Below are 18,662 nucleotides of genomic sequence, written 5' to 3' on the forward strand. Positions count from 1 at the left end.
ACAAGTAAAGGGAGTGCTCCCGAACTGACCAATCAGCTAATTTAGTAATTGCTCATTCTGACAATGACAGCACTAAGAGTTATTGTTGCAGTGATGTACTATTCACCTTTCTTACACTGTGCACAACCGGTGTCCTATTGAACTCCCAGCTGAGCCCAATCCCATATGTTTGAACCTCTGCAGCTTTGATAACCTTCACCTACACCTCAACCCATCTGTTTCTGAAACCCTCAGATATGTGCCTTAGTCACCTTAAGATTTAGCTATCCCAATGCTTTTCTGATTGACATCACATCCAGCAAAGCTCCATCAACTTCAGTTCTAATGGGGCAGCATGGTGCCGCAAGTGGTTAGCACGGTTGCCTCACGGTGCCGTGGTCCCAGGTTCGATCCTGGCTCTGGGTCACTGTCCGTGTGGAGTTTGCACATTCTCCCCGTGTTTGCGTGGGTTTTGCCCCCACAACCCAAAACGATGTGCAGGATAGGTAGATTGGCCACGCTAAATTGCCCATTAATTGGAAAAAATTAATTGGACACTCTAAATTTTTTTAAAACTTCAGTTCATACAAAATTCTGTTGCCCCATCTCACCTATCGTTCCTATTCTTGCTGACTTTCATTGATTCCAAGTCCCCTCCCCCCAACAGTTTTCAAACCCTCATTCTCATGTTTAAATAAATCCTTGTCCCTCCCCATCTCCATATCCTGCTCCACCACTATAAACCGCAACCACCAACCCCCTCCCCAACTCCCAAATTCTCCATTCTTCTAATTCTGGCCTTTTGACCAATCCCCCTCTTTTTGTCTCATCATTTCTTAAAAATCAGCAAATGAGGTCTCAAAATCCTGGATTGATATTACCTTCAGCTACCGAGATCCCCCTCCTTCCCCAAACACACCTGCCTCTTCAAAGTCCAAAGATGAGCAGGTTAGGTGGATTTGCCATACTAAGTTGCCCCTTAGTATATAAAGATTTGGAGGTTAGGTGGATTGGCCATGATCAATGTGTGGGGTTATGGGGTTACGGCAGTGGAGTGGGCCTAGGTGCTCTTTCGGATGTCAGTACAAACTTGATGGGCCAAATGGCCTCCATCTGCACTGTAGGGATTCTATGGATTTAATGCGGTCTTCTCCTTTCAAACACTTGTAAAGCCCACCTTCTAACTTCTTAATAACCCCTTCTTTGGCCCAACCCTTATTTGTCTGAACATGGTTCGATTAAGAAAGTTCTATGCTATTGCCACCCTAAAAATATTGGGCTGGCATTTTGGATATCTAGGCTCATGCTTAGTAGATTTATTTTGTAGGTGCTCCACTTTACAGGGGGAGGAGGGACAGCCTTCTGGATAGTTACTTTTCTTTTTCAAGTCATGTTTCCCATTTCTTGTGCGATTGTATGAAATATCTGTGGTTTTCTTTCTGTTATAACCTGCCTACTTACCATTGGCTGGGGTCTAATGACTATCCCACAATCCTGTAGGAGTATGAGCTTCCCCAATGAGGGGGGCGGAGAAACCACTAGTAAACTCCTAGTATAAATAAAGCTGGCCAGTTCAGGAACCAGCAGGAAGGAGTATGTAGCAAGGGAAGTTACTGCTACTGTTATGTATATATGTTATAGTAAATAAATGTTATTACTTTGTATCCTTAAAACTCGTGCTGGATTCTTCGTGGCCCTTACAAAACTGGCGACGAAGCTTAAAGTGAATAGCTGTCTACACTGCTGAAGCCACCTCCCTGGATTTTTGTTGGATACAGGTTGGAAGTTGTTTTCTATTATACCATGCCTCTGTACGGACATTTGGATGTTTTTGATGCTGCGCTGGAAAGCTGGAACCAGTACACACAACGGATGCGTTACTATTTCCGGGCAAACAATATCACCGAAAACGAGCGCCAGGTGGTCATATTGCTCACCGCCTGCAGCCCGCATACGTTTGGGGCGATTAGGAGCCTTACGTACCCAGCTGCGCCGGACACCAAAACGTTTGATGAAGTTGTGAATATAGTGGGGCAACATTTTACCCCAACCCCGTCCACGATAGTCCAGCGTTACCGGTTTAATACCGCTGAGAGGACCCCTGGAGAATCCCTTGCCGATTTTCTATCCAGGCTACGCAGGATTGCAGAGTACTGTGACTATGGTGAGACCTTTTCAGAAATGTTACGTGACCGTTTGGTTTGCGGTATTAACAATGCGGCCACCCAGAGAAAGTTGTTAGCGGAGCCAACATTGACCTTTCAACAGGCCATTCAAATAGTATTGTCCGAGAGAGCGCAGAGCGAGGAGTGCAGGAGCTACAGGGAATGGAAATGCATGCCTTGGGGCGCAACCCCTTCCGTCCGAAAACGTCCCCCCGCACTCCTGCGGTACCTTGGGCGAGGCAACGTCCGGACCGACGCCAGTGGCCGTCGGACATTCCTCCCCGAAGGGAGCCTTCTCCAGAGCCAATGGATGAGGAGCCATGTCCGTGTCAGACTTGTAGGCGCCGACCCCGTCGCGGACGGCGGTCCTGGGGGCGCCAGAGGCGCCGTCGTTCCAACCGAAACTGGGACCAGCCCAGAGGCCGAAACTGGGACCAGCCCAGAGGCCGTACCTTCCATGTGGATAAACCCGCGGCGACTACTCCTGAGGACGTGGAGACGGAGGACGACTGCCTGCAGCTGCATTGTGTGGCAGCTTCCCGTGTGGCCCCCATTAAGGTGACAGTACGGGTCAATGGCCACCCGCTGGCGATGGAGTTGGATACTGGCGCAGCGGTCTCCGTGATCGCCCAGAGGACATTCGACCGCATCAAGCAGGGTATACAGACCCTTACATTAACCGACTCACAGGCCAGGTTGGCCACCTACACGGGGGAACCACTGGACATTGCAGGAACTACAATGACCCCTGTTGTCTATGGATGCCAGGAGGGGCGTTTCCCACTTATCGTGGTGCGCGGCCATGGGCCCAGCCTGTTGGGTCGGGACTGGTTGCGCCATTTACGGTTGCAATGGCAGCACATCCTCCAAACAGTTTCTGAAGGGTTGACTGAGGTGCTAGGACGATACCCAGATGTATTCCAGCCTGGTTTGGGGAAAATAAAAGGGGCCGTAGCCCGTATCCAAGTTGAACCAGGAGCCACGCCGCGCTATTTCCGGGCACGCCCAGTGCCTTACGCCTTGCTCGAGAAGGTAGAAGGGGAGCTCACTCGTTTGGAGAGTTTGGGTATTATCAGGCCCGTTCGATTTGCTGACTGGGCAGCACCAATTGTACCTGTAATGAAGTCAGATGCCACAGTTCGCTTGTGTGGCGACTATAAACTTACAGTGAATACGGTTTCCCGACTCGACCGATATACAATGCCTTGCATAGAGGATCTCTACGCGAAACTTGCAGGTGGACTCTCGTTCACAAAATTAGATATGAGTCACGCCTACCTGCAGTTGGAGCTGGACCCTGCCTCCCGACCATATGTAACGATTAATACACACCGGGGCCTGTATGAATATACACGGTTGCCCTTTGGAGTATCCTCTGCCTGCGCAATTTTTTAACGTGTTATGGAGGGCATTTTGAGAGGTTTACCACGTGTGGCTGTCTACCTAGATGATGTTTTGATTACAGGGACGTCGGAGCAGGAACATTTGGAAAATCTGGAGGCTGTCCTTAGACGCCTTTTGGAGGCTGGAGTCCGTTTACGTCGCACAAAGTGCGTATTTCAGGCAAAGGAAGTAGTCTACCTAGGTTATCGGGTGGACCGCGAAGGTCTGCACCCCGTCGCAGAGAAGGTGCGTGCAATTCAACATGCCCCCGCCCCGACTGACACTTCGCATCTTCGTTCTTTTCTCGGTCTCGTAAACTATTACGGGAAGTTCCTCCCCAATCTGGCAACTACGCTGGCCCCTTTGCACCCTCTGCTAAAGAAAAATCACACCTGGGTTTGGGGTCAGCCGCAAGAAACCGCTTTCCGGCGGGTAAAGCAACAATTGTCGTTGTCTGGGTTACTAACCCACTATGATCCTGGAAAGCCTTTGCTCGTCTCATGTGATGTACCCCGTATGATATTGGGGCCGTCCTGTCCCACAAGATGGAGAACGGGGCCGAGCGACCGATAGCTTTCGCCTCCCGCACATTGACTGCAGCGGAGAAAAAGTACGCGCAGATCGAGAAGGAGGGCCTGGCAGTGGCTTTTGCGGTGAAACGCTTCCACCAGTACGTGTACGGCTGCCATTTCACTATCGTGACTGATCATAAGCCCCTGCTGGGACTTTTCAGAGGATAAGCCAATACCGCCCATTGCTTCTGCACGGATCCGGCGCTGGGCTTTGTTGCTTGCTGCATACGAGTATTCTCTGGAGCACAAACCAGGTACGCAGATAGCAAATGCCGACGCACTGAGCCGATTGCCTTTATCGACCGGCTCCATGTCGACCCCCACGACCGGTGAGGTGGTTGCAACCCTAAACTTTATGGACATCTTGCCTGTCACGGCATCACCGATCCGTGAGTGGACCCAGACGGAGCCAGTCCTGTCAAAGGTTCGGCACATAGTCCTGTATGGTGGGCAGCATAGACAGCTCCCAGGCGAGTTGCGGGCATTTTCCTCCAAGCTGTCAGAATTCAGCGTGGAAGACGACATCCTCTTGTGGGGGACGCGTGTGATTGTCCCGGAAAAAGGCCAGGAGCTGATACTAACAGACTTGCACAATGGGCATCCAGGCGTGACCAAAATGAAAATGTTGGCCCAGAGTTATGTCTGGTGGCCAGGCCTCGACACCGACATTGAGAAGGTGGCCCAAAACTGCTCCGTTTGCCAGGAGCATCAGAAGCTTCCGCCGGCCGCGCCCCTACATCACTGGGACTGGCCAGGGCGGCCTTGGGCACGCTTGCATGCAGATTTTGCAGGCCCTTTTCAAGGATCCATGTTCCTTCTACTAATTGACGCCCAGTCCAAATGGCTAGAGGTGCATAAGATGCAGGGGACAACGTCCTGCGCAACAATTGAAAAGATGCGTTTATCGTTTAGTACGCATGGCCTCCCCGAGGTGCTGGTCACGGATAACGGCACTCCATTCACGAGTGAGGGGTTTGCGAGGTTCATGAAGATGAACGGCATCCGCCATATCCGCACTGCCCCTTACCACCTGGCTTCAAATGGGTTGGCAGAGCGCGCAGTGCAGACATTCAAAAGAGGCCTAAAGAAGCAGTCTTCCGGATCAATGGACACGAGACTGGCTCGCTTTTTGTTTACGTACAGGACCACCCCCCATGCAGTGACTGGGGTAGCTCCCGCAGAACTCCTAATGGGCCGGAGACTTCGCACCCGCCTTAGTATGGTTTTCCCGGACATTGGCGCAAAAGTACGCCGCACACGAGAACGGCAGATACAGGGATTTTCTCGGCATCGGCCGATTCGGCAGTTTGCGCCCGGTGACCCAGTGTTCGTTCGGAATTTTGCTGGTGGTGCCCAATGGGTTCCTGGTGTAATCTTTCGCCAAACGGGCTCTATATCTTACCAAGTGCAAGCCCAGGGTCATCTCCAGCGAAAACATGTAGACCACGTTCGGTGCAGAAGACTATCCCCTCAAAAGATTCCCCGCCCCCGGAGCTCATTTCTACAGCCGCAGAGACCAGAGACAAGGGAAGGTAGTCCTCACAATCTTCCACTGGTGCCTCACTCGAAGCCTGCGCAGGTCGTTACGGGACCGAATGGAGATAGAGACGCTGACATGACGGAGGCAGCAGACTCTGACTCCGAGATGGAGACACAGGGTGCATCAGAGGGGGAATCCTCGGGTCCATGGGCCGTGGATGTACAACCGCTGCGCCGTTCATCACGGAAGCGCCGGTCTCCGTCTCGTTACACGCCGCCTGATCCAGCGCCGCGTGCAAATGGTGTCCTGCCTGTGGCCAAACGAGTCCGACGCCCTCCTTCGCCAGGGTCTTCGGTGGATTCCTTGGACTTTGGGAGGGGAGGGATGTTATAACCTGCCTACTTACCATTGGCTGGGGACTAATGACTATCCCACAATCCTGTGGGAGTATGAGCTTCCCCAATGAGGGGGGCGGAGAAACCACTAGTAAACTCCTAGTATAAATAAAGCTGGCCAGTTCAGGAACCAGCAGGAAGGAGTATGTAGCAAGGGAAGTTACTGCTACTGTTATGTATATATGTTATAGTAAATAAATGTTATTACTTTGTATCCTTAAAACTCGTGCTGGATTCTTTGTGGCCCTTACAAAACTTTCTTTCTAGTTTTTTTTTGCCCAGTTCTGCAAGGAAATAAATTTCCAAAAAATCAACAAATGAGGTCTCAAAATCCTGGATTGATATTGGCTAGATCATGATGTCATCAGAAGTTCCTTAAATACTTGATTTCAAATAACCTTTGCTCTGGGGCAGCACGGTAGCCTTGTGGGGCAGCACGGTAGCCTTGTGGATAGCACAATTGCTTCACAGCTCCAGGGTCCCAGGTTCGATTCTGGCTTGAGTCACTGTCTGTGCGGAGTCTGCACATCCTCCCCGTGTGTGCGTGGGTTTCCTCCGGGTGCTCCGGTTTCCTCCCACAGTCCAAAGATGTGCGGGTTAGGTGGATTGGCCATGATAAATTGCCATTAGTGTCCAAAATTGCCCGTGGGGTTACTGGGTTATGGGGATAGGGTGGTGGTGTTGACCTTGGGTAGGGTGCTCTTTCCAAGAACCGGTGCAGACTCGATGGGCTGAATGGCCTCCTTCTGCTCTGTAAATTCTATGGTCGCTTTGCCTTCTGGATATGTAAATCTAATTTGAGCCTGGTGGATCTAAAGGAAGTGCATAATTATTTGGCAGAAGAAATTAATGTTCCCTGATGGTGCAGTGAGTCTGTACACCATGTATGTAATTCTCTATGGAACTAACAATCAGGAAGATCTGAAATGTGATCCCTAAATTGCGCCTGGGCAGTGCACCTCACCCAAGGTACTACATTTGGCAAATGCACATTTGTAAATACGGGACAACAAAAAGATCAGAATAGACTGTCATTTCCCCTTCTCTCTTTCTCTCCTTTCCTCCTCACCATAGTTGGATAGCCAGTCCAGATTTGATTTCTAGTCACGAGCATGAATACGGTATGGACAAAGTTATTAGAGGATAACTGGCACTTGTGGGAATTGAACCTCCGTATCAGGCATTTTCTTCAGAGGAGATTGGGAAATTATCATCAGGCTTAAATCTACTAGAAAATATTATTATTATTATTCAACAGAATGATGTTAGAGCTCCAAAAATGACCAAACACCACCACATTGTTACATGGAATATTTTGAATACTGAAGTGAAGGAGGTGGTGCTAGTTATCCAAGCCATGTCAACAAACACCGAAAAGAAGGTTCAGAGCAAGTGCCAGTCAAGTAAGTCATTTATTGAAACCATTAAACTGTCCAATTTGAAATGAGAGGCAATCCAGCAATATTGTAGTGCAATTGTTTTTACTGACACTAATCCAGATCAAAATAAACAATGCTGGAATGTGTTCCTGCATGAACGTTGAGGATAAATATAGTTGTGATGCCCCCACAGTTAATGTTAGCATTCATCTGCTCGGAATTTCCTCAGGAATTCCCTTGATTTTTCTCCATGACTTCAAAAAAACCCTGTATAGGTGCAAATGGATTTCTGTTAATGTGCCAAAGTTATATAAGAACATAAAATTTAGAAGCAGCAACATGCCAAGCTCCCTTCAATAGAACTTTCCAAACCCAAAACATTCATCACCTAGAGGGACAATGACAGTAGACACATGGGAACGCCACCTCCTCCAAGTTCCCCTCCAAGCCACACACCATCCTGTGGGTGTATCTACACCAGATGGGCTGTATTAGTTCAAGAACATGGCTCACCACCATCTTCGCAAAGGTAATTAATAATAATAATCTTTATTAGTGTCACAAGTAGGCTTACATTAACACTGCAATGAAGTTACTGTGAAAATCCCCCAGTCGCCACATTCCGGCACTTGTTCGAGTACACTGAGGGAGAATTCAGAATGTCCAATTCACCTAACAGCACATCTTTCGGGACTTGTGGGAGGAAACCGCAGCACCCGGAGGAAACTCACGCAGACACGGGGGGAGTGTGCAAGCTCCGCACAGACAGTGACCCAAACCAGAATGTGAACTCGGGTCCCTGGCGCTGTGAAGCAACAGTGCTAACCGCTGTGCTACTGTGCCGCCTGATCAGGAAGGGGTGATAAATGCTGACATTTCCAACAAAGTTCATGTCCCATGAATTAATTTTTTTAAACCTAGTGAACAATTCTCTGAATTGTCTCCAGTAAGTCAACCCCTCTTTACGTAAGCAAAGTTGTGTTGGATGATTACCCAATTCCCTGATCCACTGTCTTGTTTTGCATTAGAGGAATTGTTTAGTGGAGGTCCTGAAGAACTGTTGATTCCCATGGGATCTGTATCTCAGCAAAAAACCAATGTTCAAAGGGAGGGAGAGGAAAAATTAATTTATCGTGTGCATAGCTTTTATATGCTCATGAAAATTTCCTCAAACATTATAAAGATAATTAAAGTAGTATTATCAGCAGCATATAAAGTTTTTTTTGCATATGTAAATGAATGGTATGCCACTAATGAGCCATATGGACCAGCAAGGTCCCAGTTTTGATTCCCAGTGAGCCTGCTGATTTCTGTCAGAGCAGTGGTGAACAGCCTGAACAGAACTCGTTGGACTAATGTGATCACAGCAATTTACAAATATAAATGCATGTTGGCATCTAAACTGGTGCCAACTGCCAATTGAATTTTGAAGTAAACAGAACCCATTAGAGGATGAGCTTTTGTTCAGAATAATTTAAATTTGTGATTGTCATATCATTTTTTTAAACTTCCATTTGCCACTAAGCATTGTGTGAGGGTAGTGCAGCTATCCTCCTGTCAATTCTTTGTGTGGACTCCTAGTTATTACAAGTCAGTTATGGAAGTTTTTATATGCACATAAAATTACTACGTTTTTCTTCTCATAGGGTATCATTCCTGGACATTAGACTTCAGTGTATATTATACGTTTATGATCATATTAAGTAAGGTGTTATGAAAATTATTTGCCGGCATATTATAGTGTTGACATATTATGGCAGAAATCAAAACAACATTAACAGAGTGATAAATGTCTTTAACGTAATGCCATGTCCAACGTTAATGTTCTCATTGTACAAACCAGTTTTTCTTTGTTCAGCATTGGGAAACTATTGTTATAGGATGCTTATTATATTTTATGCAGTTGTTCAAAATTTAGAATATAATTTTTTTAAACTTGAGATAAAGGAGAGAAGGGGGCAGCACGGTGGTTAGCACTGCAGTCTCACGGCACCGAGGATCTGGGTTTGTTCCCAACCCCAGGTCGCTGTCCTTGTGGAGTTTGCACATTCGCCCCGTGTCTGCGTGGGTCTCACCCCCACAACCCAAAGATGTGCAGGCTAGGTGAATTGGCCACGCTAAATTGCCCCTTAATTGGAAAAAAAAAGAATTGGGTATTCTAAATTTATTTTTTTTAAAGGAGAGAAGAAATTTGCAGGAGTCATCATGGCTTAATCTTTACTTTTTTTTAAAAAGTAGCTGTTGAGATAATACAAAAAATCTGTTCAAATCAGATTCTCCCCAGCAGTCGAGAAAACTTAATGAAGTAACGTTTAATAAATGTTTTTCCCATCCTTAAAGTTACAAAGTAAATGCAGAGTGGACAGGGCAAACCCTTAATCCATCTCATTGCTTGCTCTGAAAAAATTGTTGAAATTCAAATTGAACCCAATTCATCATCTCCACAAGGGAGACGAGGCTTGATCTGATGCTTGATCTTGGCTAAAAGGGTGAGAACGATTAATAAAGTAACATTGAACATGCTTATAAGCAATCTTTCTTAGTTCATCCATTAATCACTGGTTCCGGGTTGCTATGATCAGGAGTTTTTGCGAGTGCAGATGGCAATGATGACTATGGGAATTAAAAGGGCAGTAAATGCATATCTTTAGGATATGCGAATACGATAAATAGGTTGGTCACAAGGACTTTAAACTAGCAAGTTGGGGGGAAGGGAAGTGTAAAGCTATGGACAGTATAATGGTTAATGGAGATCAAGGCAGCAGGTTACGTGACAGGTTATTATGTAGAGATATGGGTTCAAAGACGAGGAAAATTAGGAGAAAGGGTAAGAGGAAAAATAATTTGCGAAAAGTTACTGATCCAGGTGTTAGGATTCATAACAAAGACATAAAAAACAGCATAAGTGTACTTTACCTGAATGCTCGTAGTATACGGAATAAGGTGAATGAGTTGATGGCGCAAATCATCGTGAATGACTATGATTTAGTGGCCATTCCTGAAACATGGTTAAAAGATGGTCACGACTGGGAGTTAAATATCCAAGGGTATCAGACTATATGAAAGGATAGAATGGATGGTAAGGGCGGTGGTGTAGCTTTGTTGTTCAAGGATGGCATCCGGGCAATAGTAAGGGATGATATTGGTGCTTTGGAGGACAAGGTTGAATCAATTTGGGTGGAAATCAGGAATAGTAAGGCGAAAAGGTCACTGATAGGAGTAGTCTATAGGCCACCAAATAGTAACAGGGTGGTAGGGCAGGCAATAAGCAAAGAAATAACGGATGCATGTAGAAATGGTACAGCGGTTATCATGGGAGATTTTAATCTGCATGTCGATTGGTTTAACCAGGTTGGTAAAGGCAGCCTTGAGGAGGGGTTTATAGAATGTGTCCGGGATAATTTCCTGGAACAGTATGTAATGGAACCTACAAGGGAACAAGCGGTCCTAGATCTGGTCCTGTGTAATGAGGCAGGATTGATTAATGATCTCATAGTTCGGGATCCTCTTGGAAGGAGCAGTTGAGGAACAGTGGAGAACCTTCCGAGCGATCTTTCACAGTGTTCAGGAAAGGTTCATACCGACAAAAAAGAAAGACGGTAGAAAGGGGAAAAATCGACCGTGGATATCTAAGGAGGCGAGGGAGAGTATCAAATTGAAGGAAAAAACATACAAAGTGGCAAAAATTAGTGGGAGACTAGAGGACTGGGAAGTCTTTAGGGGACAACAGAAAGCTACTAAAAAAGCCATAAAGAAGAGTAAGGTAGACTATGAAAGTAAACTTGCTCAGAACATAAAAGCAGATAGTAAAAGCTTCTACAAATATATAAGACAAAAAAGAGTGGCTAAGGTAAATATTGGTCCTTTGGAAGATGAGAAGGGAGATTTAATAATAGGAGACGGGGAAATGGCTGAGGAGCTGAACAGGTTTTTTGGGACAGTCTTCACAGTGGAAGACACAAATAACATACCAGTGACTGATGGAAATAAAGATATGATAGGTGAGGACCTTGAGATGATTGTAATCACTAAGGAGGCAGTATTGGGCAAGCTAATGGGGCTAAAGGTAGACAAGTCTCCTGGCCCTGATGGGATGCATCCCAGAGTGTTAAAAGAGATGGCTAGGGAAATTGTAAACACACTAGTAATAATTCATCAAAATTCACTAGACTCTGGGGTGGTCCCAGAGGATTGGAAAGTAGCAAACGTGACACCACTGTTTAAAAAAGGAGGTCGGCAGAAAGCGGGTAATTATAGGCCGGTAAGCTTAACTTTGGTTGTAGGGAAAATGCTGGAATCTATCATTAAGGAGGAAATAGCGGGGCACCTGGAGGGAAATTGTCCCATTGGGCAGACGCAGCATGGGTTCACAAAGGGTAGGTCGTGTCTGATTAATTTGGTAGAATTTTTTGAGGACGTTACCAGTGCAGTAGATAACGGGGAGCCAATGGATGTGGTATATCTGGATTTCCAGAAAGCTTTTGACAAGGTGCCACACGAAAGGTTGCTGCATAAACTAAAGATGCATGGCATTGAGGGTAAAGTGGTAGCATGGGTAGAGGATTGGTTAACTAACAGAAAGCAGAGAGTAGGGATAAATGGGTGTTTCTCTGGTTGGCAACCTGTAACTAGTGGGGTCCCTCAAGGATCAGTGTTGGGCCCGCAGTTGTTCACAATTTACATAGATGATTTGGAGTTGGGGGACCAAGTGAAATGTGGCAAAATTTGCAGACGACATTAAGATGAGTGGTAAAGCAAAAAGTGCAGAGGATACCGGAAGTCTGCAGAAGGATTTGGATAGGTTAGGTGAATGGGCAAGGGTCTGGCAGATGGAATTCAATGTTGCCAAGTGTGAGGCTATCCAGTTTGGGAGGAATAACAGCAGAATGGATTATTATTTAAACGGTAAGATGTTAAAACATGCTGCTGTGCAGAGGGACCTGGGTGTGCTGGTGCACTAGTCGCACAAAGTTGGTGTGCAGGTGCAACAGGTGATTAAGAAGGCTAATCGAGTTTTGTCTTTCATTGCTAGAGGGATGGAGTTCAAGACTAGGGAGGTTATGCTGCAATTGTATAAGGTGTTGGTGAGGCCACATCTGGAGTATTGTGTTCAGTTTTGGTCTCCTTACCTGAGAAAGGACATATTGGCACTGGAGGGAGTGCAGAGGAGATTCACTAGGTTGATCCCAGAGTTGAGGGGATTAGATTATGACGAGAGGTTGAATAGACTGGTACTGTACTCATTGGAGTTTAGAAGGATGCGGGGGGATCTTATTGAAACATATAAAATTATGAAGGGAATTGATAGGATAGATGCGGGCAGGTTGTTTCCACTGGTCGGGGAAAGCAGAACTAGGGGGCATAGCCTCAAAATAAGGGGAAGTAGATTTAGGACGGAGTGTAGGAGGAACTTCTTCACCAAAAGGGTTGTGAATCTCTGGAATTCCTTGCCCAGTGAAGCAGTTGAGGCTCCTTCTTTAAACGTTTTTAAGAAAAAGATAGATACCTTTCTAAAGAATAAAGGGATTCAGGGATATGGTGTACGGGCCGGAGGGTGGAGCTGAGTCCACAAAGATCAGCCATGATCTCATTGAATGGCGGAGCAGTCTCGAGGGGTCAGATGGCCTACTCCTGTTCCTAGTTCTTATGTTCTTATGTTTAGATTGTGGGGGTGGGGCCCATGCAGACACTGGGAGAATGTACAAACTCCACATTGACAGTGACCCGGGACCAGGATTGAACCTGGGACTTCGGCGCCGTGAGACAGCAGTGCTAACCACTGCGCCATCGTGCAGCCTGGTACAGTTGTTCCTTGATCTTACCATGACTTTTAGACGTCAGATTTGCTTTTTTCAACAAGTAGGCTTGATAAACAAAGTAACTTAAAATAAATACAAATATTTTCCTTTGCAAAATGGTTATCCAAAATCATTGATGTCAGGTGCTGAATTAACCTTTGTGCATGTTTTTGTATTCCAGACATTCGCCAACAGTGGTTCAATGCTTTAAAGTTGCACAAAATATCTACAACTGTCCCTCCGCAATATTCTGCTCCTAACCAGAGCACTTCCAGTTCCATGATGCTACCTCAGTTTTTAACGTTATTTGATCAGCAAGATACTTATGCTGCAGTTGTAAGACGAGTGCAGAGCCCCAGCAGATTTCACATCGCCACTCCTACAATGACTCAATCCAGACGAAGCTCTAGCCCGTCACCTACAATAATGGGGTTAAGCAGCCGCCTTTCTACTGTACATCTGAGCTCTGAGGGAAGTAGCCTATCAAGCACAACTTCAAACAGCTTTTTGGAAAGAGACCGTATTACCAGTAGACAAAGCAGTGGCTATCAGAGTAATGATTCCAGTGATGCCTTGTTTAATAAACCAATCAGCTCTCAGGGACTAAGCCACATTAGTAGAAAAGCAGTTAGCCCAACATTCATGCGTGGTAGTAGAATTGGGGACAAGGAGAAGGAATACGGCAGGGAGAGAAGCAAAAGCACACATCTCCGACGATACTCTGGGTGTCAATCATCAGAAAAAAGGTTTACTCCGTCCACCCGTTCTCAGCATGCAAAGTCATGGGGTACTGACAGAAACCCAGAAAAGCGATTTCAGCAACATTTAGGTTCAGCTAATAGTGCAGTCTCAGAGGTGTCAGTTGCTGGCGTTATCGGTAGAAAGGACACAGGTGAGGAGAGACAAAGCAAATTGAATGAAGGAGATTGGATTAAAGTTGAACGGCACAGAAAATCTCAGAAAAGTGAATCTTTTAAAGTATCTAGAGGTAGAGGAAGAGGACGAGGAGCAGGACGCAGCCGATTGTTCTGACAGAGCTTCGTAGAAGATCATTTCTATTTGTGTTAACTGAAAATGGCATTTCTACTTGCCCATTTAAAAAATCTGGAATTCTTCAAGCAGATGGATCGAGCCCGCTAATGGAGAGAGTACAATAGACTTGACTAGAATTGGGAGTGTTTGAAAGAATATAAGCCTTTGCTGAGCTAATTTATATTATTGGGTCAAAACTCAGTGGTAAGCAAATTGAATCATGGTAAATTTGTGGGGTACTGTACCCCATATAACATTATCTCTATGCAGGCGTAGGTTTGAATGGATAACTGCAATGCTCTGGTAATTTACCAATATGAGTGCATTAGAGAAAGTGAGCAATGGGGCAATCGATGTGTAGGGTGTGTGTGCTGATGGTGGATAGATGTTAGTTAAATATGTACAGAGAGGGAGGACACTCCCATTTTAAAAAATTTAAATTTAGAGTACCCAATTAATTTTCTCCAATTAAGGGGCAATTTAGCATGGCCAATGCACCTACCCTGCACAGCTTTGGGTTGTGGGGGCAAAACCCACGCAAATACGGGGAGAATATGCAAACTCCACATGGACAGTGACCCAGAGCCGGGATCAAACCCGGGTCCTCAGCGTCGTGAGGCAGCAGTGCTAACCACTGCTCCACCGTGGGAGAGACACTCCCATACACATGAATACCCACACTGTCTTGACAGTGTATGATTACAGACATGAATATCTCAACCTGGACTGTTTTTCTTTCCATTGTCACGGATTAAATCAATACATGGGGATTCAGAAACCTATTATGGACATCCTGCCATAGAAACGAAGGCAAATTATTTGAAACTCAGGGAATTGATGGCAAATTATTTATCTGATTAGAAAATTGCCTGGATGGTAAGAGACAGAGAGTAGGAATATGGCCAAGGTATAATTGGTGGTATCCCACAAGGATCTGTGTTTGGATTTCAATTATTCACCACATTTATGTGACATTTATGATGGGATAGAAAGCCACATATCCAAGTTTTCTGATGATGCAGAGATGGGGCACTGTTATCAAAGGCTGGTTTAGCACAGTGGGCTAGACAGCGGGTTTATGATGCAGAACAAGGCCAGCAGCGCGGGTTCAATTCCACTTACCCAAACAGGCGCCGGAATGTGACGACTAGGGGCTTTTCACAGTAACTTCATACTTGTGACAATAAAAGGTTATTATTATTAACATTGTAGCTGAAGCAATAAATCACAGAGACGTTGAATGGGCAAAACTATAGGCATTTGGGTTTCAATGTAAGCGAGTATGAGGTGTTCCTAAAAAGGTTATAAGAGTACTTTCTAAATGATGAAAAAAAACAGAAAGCTCCAAAGAGACTTTGGGTGACATGGGGAGGAGGGTCCATGTACACAGATCATTGAAAATGTCATGAACAGGTACAAAAGATAATGAAAAACTTTCAAGGAATGTTCACCTTCATATCTAGAGAATTAGAATACAAGGATGCAGAAGTTAGACTGCAACCAAACATAGACCTTGGACAAGATTTACTGTTCGCGTTGCATCCGAAAAGCGGCGTGGTTGGTAGATGCCAGGAGATATCACTTCCGGGATCTACCTGGCTTGACATTCCTCGTGAGATCTAATGCGATCTTGCGAGATGACGTGATGTGAATCCGGCGCATTGTGGACAGGGTCACTTTCTGGCAAATCTGCATATGAGAGTGAAGCAGCTAGTCTCACTCTACTATGCATTCCCGAGATATAACCAAGGTGTGGGATCTAACTCCCTCACCTTGGAGACCTCGGGTGAGGGCCATTCAGTGCTGATCTCCACAAATGGGGACCAGATGGAACGGCACTCATGGTGGTCCCCCTGGGATCGGAGACCCCAAGGTGCTGCCCTCTGGACAGGGTGGCACCTTGACAATGCTGGGCACCCTGGCACTGTCAGCCTGGTACCCTGGCACTGCCACATGGTTGCCAACCTGACACTACCAAAGTGCCCAGATGGCACTGGCAGGGACACTGCCAGGCTGGCACTACCAGGATGCTAAGCGGGCATTTTCCGCGCAGCAGGGATGAGGTCGGCTGTGCCCTGTGTGAATGTGGAGGGCACATGGGGGTTTGGTTAGATCACGCCCCTAGTTAGACCGCACATGGAATACTGTGAACAGATCCAGGCATCTCATCTGGGGAAGGATCTCTGGACTTTGGAGGGGAATGCAACATAGGTTTCCCAGAATGATACTTGAATTTCAAGGATCAAATTATGAGGAGAAATTACATATACCAAGGTTGTATTCCCTGGAATTTGGAATGTTAACAGCGATTTGATTGACGTTTTCAGGATTAAGGGGAGAAGATAGGGTAGTTAAAGAAATACTATTTCCACTGGTCGGGGATTCCGATAGTCTTAAAAATTATAGCCAGAGAAAAAATTTCAAGAGTGAAATTAGGAAACACTTCTTCATGTAAATAGTAGAAGTTTGGAACTCTGTCCTGAAAACAGCAGTTGACACACGGTCAATTATTAATTTTAACTCTGAGATTGATAGATTTTTGTTAACCTAATGTATATGGAGTTGGGTCACAGGAAAGCCGTGATCAAAGTATGCTTGAGAGGCTAAATGGCCTACTCCTGTTCAAATGTTTTTGTTATTATGTTTGCAAATTTGATCCATATTTGATTATTAAAATCTTGACACTTTTTTTGTTGCTAGATTTTCTATAGCATTAAAAGAGGGTACCTTATCTTATGGACAAAAAATACTGTTTATATACAAAATGCAATGCCCATCCCTTCGTTTCTTTTTGTCATGATTTGGCAATAAACTTCAGCCAAAATAATTATATTTTATTTGCACCATTGACTTAATAAATTTAGATCCTGGATATTCTTAGAAGTGTACATTATACATTAGACCTCGAAGAGGTTAATATATGTAAATATATCCTTAGCGCTAAACCAGGTCCCTGGGCCTGGACCTTTAGGACAGTCAGGGATTCCGAGTTCCATGATTTAACTGAAAATAATCAAGGAGCAGTTAGCCCTCATTCTCATAGCCAAGACAAGAACTAAATTGTATTGGGAAATGTCGTTGTCGATCTATATCCTACTTCTTGAAATGCTGCAACATTAAAGGGACTTCTGCCTGATGGATTCACCATAACAAATTGAAGGAATAATGCTCTAAAAGCTCCTTGAAGGACCATTGTCAGCATCCCTTCCTCTCAGAAACTTTTTTTTAGATCTCTACATCTTGCATTTGCCTTTTCCTCTTTGCATCTCCTTGCATATCTTCATTCTCTTGTTTCTCTTGGAAACAATTAATGACCAATTTGTGGTAGCATTTATTAAGAGCTAGTTGGGAGTGAGGGGATAACACTGAAGGATACAGATATGAAGGTGAAGTGTTACATTCAAGCAGGAAATCAGTCTTACAGTTTTTCCAACCTTCAGCAGATTGTAGGAAATAGACAACATTTTAGTAGAATGCCTACAAATCAGAACACTGATTTCAAATCGAATTTTGCTTGGATATAGTTTAAAGATTGCACAGTTATTTCTTTCACCGTGGAAACTGATTAGATTAGCCACTGTCTTTCAGGTGGATTTTTCAAAATTTTGTTCGGAAGGGATTTCATACACTTGATGCCACAGCATCATCTTCATATTCATCAGTTAAACATTTGTTTAAATTGAGATCCTGGCCTCTTCTGCAGATGGATGTAAGTGATCACAAGGTATTAGACAGGGAAAAACAGGGAAGCCCAAGTGTTGTGGCTAGCATTTTTCCATTAGACATAGGAGCAGAATTAGCCCACTCGGCCCATTCAATCATGACTGATATTTTTCTCACCCCCATTCTCCTGCCTTCTCCACATAACCCCTGATCCCCTTATCAATCAAGAACCTACCTATCTCTGTCTTAAAAACACTCAGTGATTTGGCCTCCACAGCCTTCTGCGCCAAAGAGTTTCACAGTTCACTACCCTCTGGCTGAAGAAATTCCTCCTCAAATAAAAACAGGAGAAGGCCCTTCGAGCCTACTCCACCATTCATTATGATTATGGCTGATCTTCAAGCTCAATACCCTGATCCCGCCTCTCCCCCTCCCCGCCCCATATCCCTTGATCCCTTTAGCCCCAAGAGCTATATCTAATTTCTTCATGAAATTACACAACGCTTTGGCCTCAACTACTCTCAGTAGTAGCGAAGTCCACAGATTCACCACTCTCCGGGTGAATATATTTTTCCTCGCTTCAAAAAGGTTTACCTCTTCTCCTCAATCTATGACCCCTAGTTCTGTACCCCCTCACCATCGGGAACATTCTTTCTGAATCGACCCTGTCTAATCCTGTTAGAATTTTGTAAGTTCCTATGAGATCCCCTCTCACTCTTCTAAATGCCAATGAATATAATCCAAACTGATTTAGAATCTCCTCATATGACAGTCCTGCCATCCCAGGAATCAGCCTGGTAAACCTTCTCTTCATTC

At 45.2% G+C, this 18,662-nt stretch overlaps 1 protein-coding gene across 1 annotated transcript in view; it reads left to right on the forward strand.

Annotated features, from left to right (window-relative positions):
- The window catches only part of LOC140391556 (mitogen-activated protein kinase kinase kinase 20-like), a 249,041-nt gene extending 232,169 nt beyond the window's left edge, over positions 1-16,872 (forward strand). The window contains exons 19-20 of the mRNA XM_072476180.1: positions 7,233-7,377; positions 13,333-16,872. Coding sequence (XP_072332281.1) covers positions 7,233-7,377; positions 13,333-14,183 — 996 coding nt within the window. The 3' untranslated portion in view covers positions 14,184-16,872. The remainder of the gene's footprint in view (positions 1-7,232; positions 7,378-13,332) is intronic.
- The last annotated feature ends 1,790 nt before the right edge of the window (positions 16,873-18,662 follow it).

The sequence above is a fragment of the Scyliorhinus torazame genome, chromosome 2 (genome assembly GCF_047496885.1).
Source record: "Scyliorhinus torazame isolate Kashiwa2021f chromosome 2, sScyTor2.1, whole genome shotgun sequence".
Classification (NCBI taxonomy): domain Eukaryota; kingdom Metazoa; phylum Chordata; class Chondrichthyes; order Carcharhiniformes; family Scyliorhinidae; genus Scyliorhinus; species Scyliorhinus torazame.